This window comes from Theropithecus gelada, chromosome 19 (genome assembly GCF_003255815.1).
Source record: "Theropithecus gelada isolate Dixy chromosome 19, Tgel_1.0, whole genome shotgun sequence".
Taxonomy (NCBI): Eukaryota; Metazoa; Chordata; class Mammalia; order Primates; family Cercopithecidae; genus Theropithecus; species Theropithecus gelada.
This window is the reverse complement of record NC_037687.1, coordinates 39598363-39611642: the sequence shown is the minus strand read 5'-3', so window position 1 is coordinate 39611642 and position 13280 is coordinate 39598363. Positions and strand designations below refer to the sequence as shown.

The following is a 13280-nucleotide window of genomic DNA, read 5'->3' as shown; positions in this document are numbered from 1 at the left end:
CTTCGGAGGGCATGGGGGACCAGGCCAGGATGGCAGGATCGCGGAATGCTGGGGGCCTCCCTCCCTTCTCTCTGAAATGCCCCCTGCCCACTCTCAGCCACCGAGGAAGGCAGGAATGTGCTGAGCTCTGGGAAATGCCTTCCAGGCCTGGCAGCAACCAAAGGTTGGGGTGTGGCCAGAAGCCAGCCAGAGCCCTCCTCCTGGGAGGGGTAGAAGGGATGGTATGGTCGGGGCTCCCGATGGGCCTGAGGAGACCCTTACCTCGTTGCATTCTCTCTCCTTCATTGATTCACGCAAACGTTCTTTCGTTCCTGTATTCATTCAACAGACACTCACAAGCCCTGTTTAGTGGTAGGTCTTTTGCTGGGCACAGGGGACATCAACAGATCCAACTCCACCCCAGCGGGGAAGGGGCAGACTCAGGAAAGGAGCCTGCAGCAGGTGATATCTGCAGTCAAACTGAATGAGTGGGGCATGGTGATGGGCACCTGTAATCCCAGCTACTCGAGAGGCTGAGGCAGGAGAGTTGCTTAAACCCGGAAGGCAGAGGTTGCAGTGAGCCGAGATTGTGCCATTGCACTCCAGCCTGGGTGACAGAGTGAGCCTCTGTCTCAAAATAATAATAATATTAAATAATAATAAAATGAAGTCAAACTGGAAGATTGAGGAGGAGGGAGCTAAGGAAATAAGGAAGGGGCCAGGCGCGGTGGCTCAAGCCTGTAATCCCAGCACTTTGGGAGGCCGAGGCGGGTGGATCACGAGGTCAGGAGATCGAGACTATCCTGGCTAACATGGTGAAACCCCGTCTCTACTAAAAATACAAAAAAACTAGCCGGGCGTGGTGGCGGGCGCCTGTAGTCCCAGCTACTTGGAGGCTGAGGCGGGAGAATGGCGTGAACCCGGGAGGTGGAGCTTGCAGTGAGCCGAGATCGCGCCACTGCACTCCAGCCTGGGCGACAGAGCGAGACTCCGTCTCAAAAAAAAAAAAAAAAGAAATAAGGAAGGAAGGGGGTTCCAGGCAGAGGGACAAATGTGGGCAAAGGACGAGGTAAGAAACAGAGCAGGCCTTCATTCACTGTCAGCAAACATTCAGTGAGCACCTGGTCTTGTGTCCAGTCCCAGGCTGGATGGTGCTGGGGACACAGTGTGACTGGGACAGCTCAGGCCGGCGTCCATACCATTCACAGTCCAGCAGGGAACAAACCCAGAAAAAGGAGGGTTATGATGGGGCAACCATAGGCAGAGAGGTCAAAGCATTGATGGGGAAGTCCAGAAAAGGTGCCTGCCCCAGCCTAGAAAGAGAAATCAGAGAGGGCTTCCTGAAGGAAGTGGCATTTGAGCTTGCACCTGGAGGATATATAGGAATTAACCCAAAGCCATGGGTGGTGAAGGAATGACAGTGTGTTTCAGGTAGCAGGAACAGCCTGTACAAAGGCCCTTTGGGGAAATGGTTAAGGTGAGAGTGTGAGGGAAAGGTAAGAGGAGGTCCAGGGGTCAGCAGGGCCATGAGGAGGGCCCTGAGGAGCTATTGGAGAGACATAGTATTAATAGCACTGAGCTTTTAGGTACGTGAGGGCAGAAAGAGGCTGAGCTATCAGCCAGGCTAGGGTGGGGAAGAAAATCCCCCTCTCTCTGCTCAGGGTCAAACAGAAAAGGGAGGCTGGTACATACCATCCCCTCTCTTCCCTTGTCTCAGAGAGCAGACATCTTTGCTTGTTCTCCGTCTTAGGAGAGAGCATTTAACCTTTTGACATTAAGTAGGACGTTAGTGGTCCGTGTTTTGTAGATACGCTTTATCAGGTTAAGGAAGCTCCTTTCCCTAGTTTGCTGTGAGTTCTTTGTTTTCTTGTTTTTGAGAGATGCAGGTCTCACTATGTTGCCCAGGCTGGCCTCAAACTCCTGGCCTCAAGCGATCCTCCTGCCTTGGCCTCCCAAAGTGCTGACATTACAGGTGTGAGCCACTGTGCCAGGCCCCGGCCTGCTGTGAGTTCTTTTCTTTTGTTTTCTTTTTCTTTTTCTTTTTCTTTTCTTTTCTTTTTTTTTTTTTTTTGAGACTTCAGTTTTCCCTCTCTCGCCCAGGCTGGAGAGAAGTGGCGTGATCTCGGCTCACTGCAAACTTCACCCCCTGGGTTCAAGAGATTCTCCTGCCTCAGCCTCCCGAGTAGCTGGGATTACAGGCACCTACCACGATACCCAGCTAAATTTTGTATTTCACACTTGATCTTAGCCAAAAGGCCAAGAAGCGATAATTTTGTATTTTTAGCAGAGATGGGGTTTTGCCATGTTGGCCAGGCTGGTCTTGAACTCCTGACCTCAGGTAATCCACTCGCCTCGGCCTCCCAAACAGCTGGGATTATAGGCGTGAGTCACCACACCTCACCTGTTGTGAGTTTTTATCACGAATGGTGTGTCTCTCTGTGTGTCTCTATCTTTGTATCTCTCTGTTCTCTTTCTCTCTGTCCTTATTCTCTCTTTCTATGTCTTTCCCGGTTTCTTTCTGTCTCATTCTGTCTGTGCATTTCTCTCTCCCTCTCTCTCTCCCTCTGTCGTGCTTTCCCTTACCCGAGGGGGTGTGGCCATGGGAAGCTAAGTTGGGGGTGGCACCGGTGTCCTGGTTCCGGCTGTGGCCACCGCAGTAAACACAGGACATCCTGTGAGGCTAGGGAAGGAGGTGGACGCTTCTCCTCAGGGACAACCCTCTCCGGACCCAGTCTGAGCCAAGCAGGAGCCTTGGCCTGCCCTGCCTGGCCTAGCCACTCCGCCTCACCCAGTCCAACCAAGGGACACTGGTGTCTCCCTCGAGCCCACCCTTCACGCCCACCCCCGCACCCCAGTCCTCTCTCCTGAGCTCCTGGCCCAGGGCCCCAGCAGCTCCATGCCTTCCCTTGGGTGTCTCCCCAGCCTCTTGCACCCCCTGGGTCCCTCCCTAGCTTCAGCCCCAACCTCAGACTTGCTTCTCTCCCCAGTTGCCATCTCAGAGATCGCCCCACTGTCTCCCAGTCCCCTGATTAGAGCCCTAAGCCTGGTCTGAGACCCCTCCTCCATGCCTCATCAGTCCCACAGCCTGTCTGCTGGGCCTCCTGAGTGCCTCTTCCCTCCTAATAGCTGCTCCGTCCCTCTCCAGATTCTCCACCCCTGGGCTTCTGGGCTCCTGGCCTCCAGTGTCACCTCCCCGACGATGCCGCCCACCTAGTGAAGGGATCCTTTTACTTCATGGCTCCCCAGTGTCTTCAGAGTTAAGTCCCCCATCCACGGTCCTGTATGCCCTGGCCCCTGCGGACCCTTACAGTCTTGTCATTTACCTTACTGCTTTCCTCCTCCTTCCAGCCAAACCCAGCAGCTAAGAGATCCCCGAAAATGTTGTAGGGTCTCTCTCTCAGTGACCCTTGCTGTTTCCTTGCCCACCAGAACAATAGTTCTTTGGGGTTACTGTTCAGATACTGTTCAGATACTGTTCAGATACTGTTACTGTTTCAGTTTATAGGTGAGGACCCCGAGGCTCAGAGAAGTTAAGTACCTTGCCTAGAGTCACACAGCCACAGAGGGGCAACTCTTTTCTTTTCTTTTCTTTCTTTCCCTTCCTTTTTTCTTCTTTCTCTCTCCTTCCTTTATTTCTTCCTTCCTTACTTCCTCTCTCTCTTTCTTTCTTCCTTCCTTCCTTCTTTCCTTCCTTCCTTCCTCTCTCTCTTTTCCTTCCTTCCTTCCTTCCTTCTTCTCTCTCTTTTCCTTCCTTCCTTCCTTCCTCTCTCTCTTTTCCTTCCTTCCTTCCTTCCTTCCTTCCTTCCTTCCTTCCTTCCTTCCTTCCTTCCTTCCTTCCTTCCTTCTTTCTTTCTTTCTGACAGGGTCTTGTTATGTCTCCCAGGCTGGAGTGCAGTGGTACAATCATGGTTCATTGCAGCCTTTAACTCCTGGCCTCAAGTGATCTTCCCACTTCAGCCTCCTGAGTAGCTGGGACTACAGGCATGAGCCATCGCATCTGGCCAAAGCTGGGGTTCAAACCCAGCCAGTCTGGCTTTCAGGAACAAACTCTTCTCACCAGCTTACTGCTTCAGTAACATCTCTGTTAGATTTCTGCAATGTGCTAGGACTGCATACCATAGGTGCTCAATAATTGTTTTTAAAATTTTGTTTGGTTTGGTTTTTTTGAGATGGAGTCTCGCTCTGTCACCAGGCTGGAGTGCAGCGGCGCGATCTCGGCTCACTGCAACCTCCGCATCCCGGGTTCAAGTGATGCTCCTGCCTCAGCTTCCTGAGTAGCTGGGACTACAGGTGCGCGCCACCATGCCCAGCTAATTTTTGTATTTTTTAGTAGAGACAGGGTTTCACAGTGTTGGCCAGGATGGTCTCCATCTCTTGACTTTGTAATCCACCTGCCTCGGCCTCCCAAAGTGCTGGGATTACAAGCATTAACCACCACGCCTGGCCGCCCAATAAGTGTTTAACGAATAGGGACAGAGATAGAAGGTGAGCCTTGGAAGGTACAGAGTTCAGACCCCAGATAATTGCGGTAATAAGGGCGCAGGGGCGGGGGAGAGATGTGCTCAGATTTACCCTTTACATATGGATAGGCACACAGTAGGTGTGTGCTCATAAATTTTTGCTGAATGAGGGACAGGAAGAAGGGAGGGAGGAAAAGGAGACCAGATAGCTGGTCACAGCTCTTCCATGTGTCATTGTGAGTGTGTGTGTGTGTGTATATGTGTATGTTTGGGGGGCATTCCTGTGAATGCCATGGAGGAAAGCTGGCCTAGGGAGTGCCATGGCGGGCATACACAGAGGCTCTGTGAAAGGTGGCAGCAGCGCCAGGGCTGGTGGCTCAGCTAGGAATGGTGTGGGCCCTGGAGTCTGCTGGCCAAGGTTGTGTGGCCTCCTGGGGTTGAGCCTGAGGGTGGAGCAGCACACCAGAGCCAGGGAGCCTGCACAACCCATCTGGGGGTCAGACATGGGGAGAGAGGCGCAGGTCCTCACACATGAGCCATTCATAAACCTGAGGGCACCAGGCAGATGGGACCAGGGCTGATGTAGCTCATATGGTACTTTTGTGTAAAAGACATGCCCCTTCCTGGAGGCACTTGACCTCCATCTGCTGGGAAACTTGTAATAAATATGTCAATGCAGGGTACCTGGAACATGTGTGGCAGCCCCTTACATATAGAGTCTAAATGCAGTGCACAACCTATGCAACTGTACCTAGAGGCTCTGGGGAGAGGGGCCATCACCGGCAAAGCAGGCACAGGGGCAGACGGAAGGATCAGTTCACTGCATATTGGGCCTTGGAGACATCAGAAACAGATCCTTAGCTGGGCACAGTGGTTTGTGCCTGTAGTCCCAGCTACTCCGAGGGCTGAGGCCAGAGGATCCCTTGAGCCCAGAAGTTCAAGGCTGTACAGAACTATGATCACTCCTCTTTACAGACACTGCTCTCCAGCCTGGGCAACATAGTGAGACCCAATCTCTGAAAAAGGGGGTAAAGGAAATAATAAGAAACAGGCCCACGGGAATCCCAGCACTTTGGGAGGCTGAGATGGAAGGACTGCTTGAGCCTAGGGGTTCGAGACCAACCTGGACAACATAGGGCAACACTGTCTCTACAAAAATTTTTAAAAATCGGCCAGGCACAGGGGCTCACGCCTGTAATCCCAGCACTTTGGGAGACTGAGGCAGGGAGGATCACTTGAGATCAGGAGTTCAAGACTAGCCTGGCGAACATGGTGAAACCCTGTCTCTACTAAAAACACAAAAAAAATAGCCGGGCATGGTGGCGGGCACCTGTAATCCCAGCTACTCGGGAGACTGAGGCAGAATTGCTTGAACCCAGGAGGCGGGAGCTGCAGTGAGCCAAGATTGCGCCATTGCACTCCAGCCTGGGCAACAGAGCGAGAATCAGTCTCAAAATAAATAAATAAATATAAAAATAAAAATCAGCTGGGCGTGGTGGCACATACCTGTAACCTCTGCTAATCGGGAGGCTGAGGCGGGAGGATCGCTGAAGCCCAGGAATTCGAGGCTGTAGTGAGCTATGATCGCGCCACCGCATTGTCCAGCCTGGGCGAGATTCCATCTAAGAGAAGAGAGAAGAGAGAAGAGAGAAGAGAGAAGAGGAGAGGAGAGGAGAGAAGAAAGAGAAGAGAAGAGGCCCACAGACTGTTGTAAACAGAGGGCGTTCATGATCCCTCGACCACTGGACAGGTGTCCAGGGAACGAAGAAGGCGGCATCGCAGAGCCCTATTAGGCACCAGGGGGCGGTGCTGAGCTCAGCCCAGGCGCCCAAGTTTTGAGTCTGCGGTGAAGCAGTCAGAGTCCCATTTGCCCAGGGCCTGGAGTCACTCGGGGTTGGAGTCAGGCGCCTGGAAGACCCTCAGCCTGGACGCCAGCTCCCCGCAGACCATTTTCAGCCCCTTCCGCGGCCCGCCTCATCCACTTCCAGAAATGGGCACAACTTCCTCTGCTCCTCCAGGAAGCGCCACTCTGCCCGCCCCTTCCCGGACCCTGGGGCCGACCCGGGCTCCCCGTCTGGCCGAGCTCCACCCCGCCTCTGCCTCCCCGAGGCTTCTGGCCAGAGGCGAGGCTCTGGGACCCCACGATGGCGGCGTTTCCCTCACTCAAGGCCCTGTTGGCCCCTCAGGTCACCATTCTGCCCCTCGGGTCACCGTCCAGCCCCCTGCGCCTCTCTGCAAGCGCACCCGCAGTTTTCACGGTGACACTCCCTCCCCTCCGTGCACCCACCCCAGGCTCCGCCCTGTCCCTGCGGCCGTCAGGAAGGACGCAGCCTGGGTCCCGTGCCAGGCCTCTGAGTGTGCGGCCCCTCCCAGCCAGGCCTGGAATGCGGCTGGACCGCGGGGGCGGCCGCTGACACCCGGCGCTCCAGCCAGGCCCAGCACACGGGCAGGTGGCCCCAGCTCGCTTGGGTCTGGGTTTCTTCTAGAAGGAAGGCACAGCTGCCTGCCCTGAGCGCCCTCTCTGCAGTCCAGCTACCAAGCCTAGTGGCTTTATCTCAGACACAGCCTCCAAGCGGCCCTAGCCTTTGCCCAGAGATTTGAGACTGGGAGTGGATTTTGTTTTTTAAAATGGGCTGTAGTCCCCCTTTCCTTCCTCATTTTCCTGGAGAGCCACTCTCAGGGCTCCTTGGAGAGGATCTGTCCAGGATCCAGGTTTTGTGTTTTTATTTCCGGACCATTCTGAAAGCAACCTCCCCTTCTCTCCTCAATAAATACAGGTAGATTCCATGCGAGGACTTGCTTTCATTTTTAAAAAGTGGCCTTGACTTCCTGCTAGCAAGGAAAATAAATAAAATTTAAGAAAAAAAAAAGGCCGGGTACGGTGGCTCACGCCTGTAATCCCAACACTTTGGGAGGCTGAGACAGGAGATCCAGACCATCCTGGCTAACACGGTGAAACCCTGTCTCTACAAAAAATATAAAAAATTAGCCGGTCCCAGCTAATCGGGAGGCCTAGGCAAGAGAATCGTTTAAACCCAGGAGGTGGAGGTTGCAGTGAGCCAAGGTCATGCCACTGCATTCCAGCCTGGGCGACAGAGTAAGACTCTGTCTCAAAAAAAAAAAAAAAAAAAAAAAAAAAGCCTGGGTGCAGTGGCTCATGCCTGTAATCCCAGCACTTTGGGAGGCCAAGGCGGGTGGATCATGAATTCAGGAGATCGAGACCATCCTATCCTGGCTAACACCATCGTCTTACCCCGTCTCTACTAAAACCCTGTCTCTACTAAAAATACAAAAAATTCGCCAGGTATGGTGGCGGGCACCTGTAGTCCCAGCTACTTGGGAGTCTGAGGCAGGAGAATGGGGTGAACCCAGGAGGCGGAGCGTGCAGTGAGCCGAGATCGAGCCACTGCTCTCCAGCCTGGGCAACAGAGCAAGACTCCGTCTCAAAAAAAAAAAAAAAAAAAAAGTGGCCTGGTAGGAGGATCGCTTGAGCCCAGGGGTTTGAGGCTGTAGTGAGCCATGATCGGACCACTGTACTTCAACCTGGGCGACAGAGCAAGACCCTATTTCAAAAAAAAAAAAGAAAAGTAAGTTCATAATTTAAAACCTACCTCAAGTGATGATCTTGGAGCCTCGGTTTTCTCACCTGTAAAATGGGGATGATAATAAGACTACCGATCTTGTAGGGCTGTTATAGGATTAAATGAGTTAACACAGTCAAGTACTTAGAACTGTGCCTGGTAAACGGTCTACGCCCAATAAAATGTTTGATGTTTTTATCTTGCCTTCACATTACCCAGAGACAAAGAAGCACACGGATTTGAGATTTCCCAGGACTGGTTTTAATTTGAAAAATCTGATTGGGGTCTCTTCCCATATCAGAGAAGGAACAGCCCAAGCTATGACCCCAGGGCCAGGGGATTCAGTCCGCCACCAGACCCTGTCATTCCATCACTAGGGGGTAATCCCAGGCTCCCCCGCAAGCCCTGAGACAGGAGGACGGATGAGAAGTTGCCCAGGACTGGATTCTGTCTCTCCAAAGTGGCCCAAGCCCTGTTCTCTGTACTAGGGAAGCCAGCTGTGTCTTTTCGAGGACAGTTGGTCCAGCCAGCAAGCTCAGTTCAGACACCAGAAAACCATCCCAGCACAAGGGCTCAGCGCCCTGGCCCCGGCGGCCGCTCCAGTGCCTGTGTGCCCACCAGCACGTCCATGAGGTAGTCCAGTTCGGCCTCGTCCAGCTCCGGAGCTTCCTCTTTGCCCGGCCCATCCTCAGGACCTGGTTTGAGGCCCTCAGAGGCTGGTGCCCAAAGTTCATTGTCATACATAGAGGTGTCAATATCCTCAAACAGGCCCTCGAGCCCATCGTCCAGTAGACAGCCAGTGGCTGGGCCCAGCAGGTCCAAGGCACCCAGGCTGGGCGCTGCTCCCCCGATGCTACGGCCTGGTGGCCCCTCGTCTGCTAGGGGTTGGGGAGCCTGACTCAGGCCCTCAATGTGGCTGAGGTCCTCCAGGAGGCTGGCCATGGAAGCTGAGAGGGCAGCGTCTGAGCTTGCCAGTAGGTTGTCAGCCACACTGGGGGCAGCAGGTGGGCTGGGCACAGGTGGCAGGGCAGCCGCGGGTGCCATGGACGCCTGGATGCGCCGCAGAGTGTTTACCACCAGCACCAGGTGCCGCAGGTCCGGCTCACTCTGCTGCAGGCTGTGGTGGAGCTTGAGCACCGAGAGGTCAAAGAGGGAGCTAGAGGCCACAGCTGGGGGTGCCTGTGCCACCGATGCATGGCCAGGATCCAGCCACCAGGCGTCGACTGCCAGAGGTTCCTTCTCCTCCTCCTCCTCCCGTTTCCGCTTCAGACCCTTGCTCAGCATCTGCAGAGGGCAGGGAGTTATGGAGTTACAGTCAGTTATAGAAAACAAATGTTCAGTTCAAAGCCTGGATCTGACAGTTGCTACAGGTAGGATCTTGGGCAAGTCACTTAACCTCTCTGTGTCTAGCTTTTCTTAGGGAACTTTAAAGATATAGACAATTTTTATTTAATTGCATATCTATATTTATAGATTATTATTATTATTTTGAGATAGAGTCTCGCTCTGTTGCTCAGGCTGGAGTGCAATGCCGTGATCTCAGCTCATTGCAACCTCTGCCTCACGGGTTCAAGTGTTTCTCGTGCCTCAGCCTCCCCAAAAGCTAGGATTGCAGGCGCACGCCACCATATCTGGCTAATTTTTATATTTTTAGTAGGGGCGGGGTTTCACCATGTTGGCCAGCCTGGTCTCGACCTCCTGGACCTTAAGTAATCCGCCCACCTCTGGCTCCCAAAGTGCTGGGATTACAGGTGTGAGCCACCACACCCAGCCTATAGACTTTAAAAAAAAATTTTTTTTTTTTTTTTTGAGACAGTCTCTCTCTCTGTTGCCCAGGCTGGAGTGCAGTGGCGAGATCTCCACTCACTGCAAGCTCCGCCTCCCGGGTTCACGCCATTCTCCTGCCTCAGCCTCCCACATAGCTGGGACTACAGGCGCCTGCCACCGCGCCCGGCTAATTTTTGTATTTTTAGTAAAGATGGGGTTTCACCATGTTAGCCAGGATGGTCTCGATCTCCTGACCTCATGATCCACCCATCTCGGCCTCACAAAGTGCTGGGATTACAGGCATGAGCCACCGCGCCCGGCCTTAAATTTTTAATTTTGTATTTAAGTATATTTATAGACTTTTTAATCTGAAAAAAGAGATGGGGTCTCACTATATTGCCCAGGCTGGTCTCAACCCCCTGGCGTGAAGTGATCCTCCCCCCTCAATCAATAAACACTCTTTTTTTTCCCCCTTTTATTTTTTGTAGAGACAAGGTCTCACTATGTTACCCAGGGTGGTCTCAAACTCTTTGCCTCAAGCCATCCTCCCGCCTCAGCCTCCCAAAGTACTGGGATTACAAGTGTGAGCTGCCATGCCCTGCCAATAAGTACACTTAATGATAACATTATTATTTCTTCAGCGAACCATGTGGAATGACCATTCAACTTTTTCCCTTACAAAAGCAGCAGTTTCACATATTATAATGTTATAAATAATTATATCTAAGTAAGTTATATTATAAATACTAAACTAGTTTCACATAGTTTAACACTTATTGTCTACTATGACTATGTTTCAAACAGTAAATAAATAAGCAAACACAGGAAATGTACAGAGAATTACAGGAAGACACTAAAAGGTCCTGGAGACCTTTTAGATGATCAGAGAAGGCTCCGGTAAGGAGGTGACATTTGAATGGAGCCCTCAGGCCAGAGAAGTCAGCCATGGGAGACCCTGGGAAAAGCATTCCGGGAGGAGGGAACAACAAAAAAAGGCAAAGAAAAGCCCAGAGGCTGGGGGAATGGGCACAAGCCAGGTCACAGAAAACCACATATGCATTAGTAGGGAGTTTGGATTTTATCCTGAGTGTGGTGGGCAGTCATTAAAGGAATTTGAGCACGGAGGGAATGGGGGTGTGAGCTGATTAGGTTTCCGGAAGATCCCCCCCATGGCTGCTTCGAGGAATACTGTAGGGGGCAAAAAGAGGGGGGATCTGAGACCCACTAGTAGGCTGTACTGGTTTGGGACTGACGATGGTGATGGCCTGGAGCAGGAGCTGGTAGTGGGTATGGAAGGAAGTCGGTCGAGTCAGGATTTCTTTGGGAGGCAGAATAGACAGGGCTTGTGGAGAAATCGTGATCGGCACCGGGGTCAGTCACTGAGATAAGTTTGAGGGTCCACTCTTTTCTTGGAGTGGCGGGGGTAGGGCTGGATGGAGTTTTGGACCCCTGGCGCTACCTACTTTTTTGGGCCAGGAACACTTTAGAGTCCAGTTCTGGGACCCTGCCTAGCAAGATTTTAAGAGTGGCCCACCACACTACTCAAAACTGGGTCTTCGTCCCCTTCCCCGCAGTCCGGGGAGTCCGGAACCGCAGGAATTCCGCCCCCACCCCCGACTCCGCCCCCAAGTCCCGGCGCCCCCTGGCGGTGCCCAGGCCGGCTTTCCCCTGGGGATTCTGGCCCCTCTGACCCCAGAACCCCTTCTACTGCCCCCCTTCCCGGCTGTGATTCCTGCAGGCCTCCCCGGCGCCGTGCGAGCTAGGACCCTAGGCGGGCTGTTCTCTGCGCCCGGCCTCCGCTCGCTTCCGGCAGTGGAGGCGGCTCCTCCCGAAGCGGCGGCGGCGGGGGCGGGTGAGTCACGCAGCCGGAGCCAAGGAGCCGGCGCCTCCGCCCCCTTCTCGGACTGCGGCGTGATTCACCCGGCCCGGCCGGGGCAGACAGCACGTAGAGGCCCGCGCGTCTCGATCCCGGGCAGCCCCGGCGGGCACCTGTCGGACCCAGGGATCGAACTCCGTGAAGGACCCGGCCGCTGGTACCCCTTTTCTTCCCAGGCCCCTTCATTTACATACCCTGCTCACTAGCGGCCAATCAGAACGAAGAGGTAGCCACCCACAACCAATCAGGAAACGGCAGCGGCAGCATCGCTTGCTCGCTCTCCTCCGGCAACCGGCGCCTGGGTCGCGAGACGCAGTTCTGACTTCGGCTCACGACTCCAGACTCCTAACTACCCTTAGCGACCGCCCACTCTCGTGGCTGCCCCGCCCTCCGCCCCAGGGATTGGCCCTCGACGGTGATGGGCGGAGCCTGTAAAGGGCGGATTCTGAAGGAGGGGCTTCTGGGCGCATGCCCGGGCAGCTGCGCGAGTGAGGGGTGGAGAGAGGTGGCTTTTTACTCTGGGGGACGGGGGCGCGTGGGAGCTTTTGCCTCTCAAAGTACGAGCCCCTCACAACTACCCATGCACCTGCCAAACCCGGCAATTAAGCTTCTTACACATCCACCCCCGACAGTGGTCTACACTACAGATATGCCCGGGTTCAAATTCCGACTCCGGATTCCCCACTCACTCGATGCGTGACCTTGGAGAAATGATCAACCTCTTCAAGCTACACAAAGTTAAATGGGGATCGTCTTGCATACCTCTTGACAAGAAAGTTTAAATAGGATCGTATCTATAAGAACACAATACCACACTCAAGCAATGCTGGACAGTTGGACTTAATTGTGGTTAAGGGCGGCAGTGAGGTGGGAGTGCGGAATCACATCCCGGGCTCCATTCCCTAAGCAGCTGTGTGACCTGGGGCAAGTGTTTTAATCCCTTCGGGTCTTTTTCTCCTTTAACATGAGAGAAAATAGCCCCTAGTTTAGAGGATTGTTTTAAGGATTAAATAAAACAATTCATGCAAAATCCTCAGAGTGGGGTGCAATGTGTTTTGTTTTTTAATTTTATTTATTTATTTATTTATTTAAGACAGATTCTCACTCCGTCGCCCAGGCTGGAGTGCAGTGGCACAATCTCAGTTCACTGTAACCTCCGCCTCCCAGGTTCAAGCAATTATCCTGCCTCAGCCTCCTGAGTAGCTGGGAATACAGGGGTGTGCCACCATACCCGGCTAATTTTTGTATTTTTAGTAGAGGTGGGTTTTCACCACGTTGGCCAGGCAGGTCTCAAATTCCTCACCTCAGGTGATCCGCCCTCTCAGAGTACTGGGATTAGAGGCGTGAGATACCGCGCCCAGCTGCCTTTTTTTTTTCTTTACTTTTTATTTTATTTTATTTTGTTTTTGAGACAGGGTCTCGCTCTGTCACCCAGGTTGGAGTGTAGGGGTGCCATCTCAACTCACTACAGCCTAGACCTCCAGGGTTCAAGCCATCCTCCTGCCTCAGACCTCCAAGCAGCTGGGACTCCAGGCACATGCCACCATGCCTGGTTAGCAACATGTTTCCATGTTAGCAGTAATAGCTGTTGTAATAAGACAAGCTTTTAGTTCAAGG

The 13280-nt window shown here is 53.2% G+C and overlaps 1 protein-coding gene across 1 annotated transcript; it reads right to left on the bottom strand.

Annotated features, from left to right (window-relative positions):
- Positions 1–8258: 8258 nt before the first annotated feature.
- Positions 8259–12016, bottom strand: SERTAD1 (SERTA domain containing 1). Its single transcript, XM_025368878.1, has 2 exons — positions 11858–12016; positions 8259–9304 (listed from the first exon to the last, which is right to left on the bottom strand). The coding sequence occupies exon 2, from the start codon at positions 9302–9304 to the stop codon at positions 8594–8596; it is 711 nt and encodes a 236-aa protein (XP_025224663.1). The 5' UTR covers positions 11858–12016; the 3' UTR covers positions 8259–8593.
- Between the last annotated feature and the right edge of the window lie 1264 nt (positions 12017–13280).

Bases quoted from the DNA above. Each gene is read 5' to 3' on its own strand.
- SERTAD1 (XM_025368878.1), bottom strand. From the start codon at position 9,304: ATGCTGAGCAAGGGTCTGAAGCGGAAACGGGAGGAGGAGGAGGAGAAG.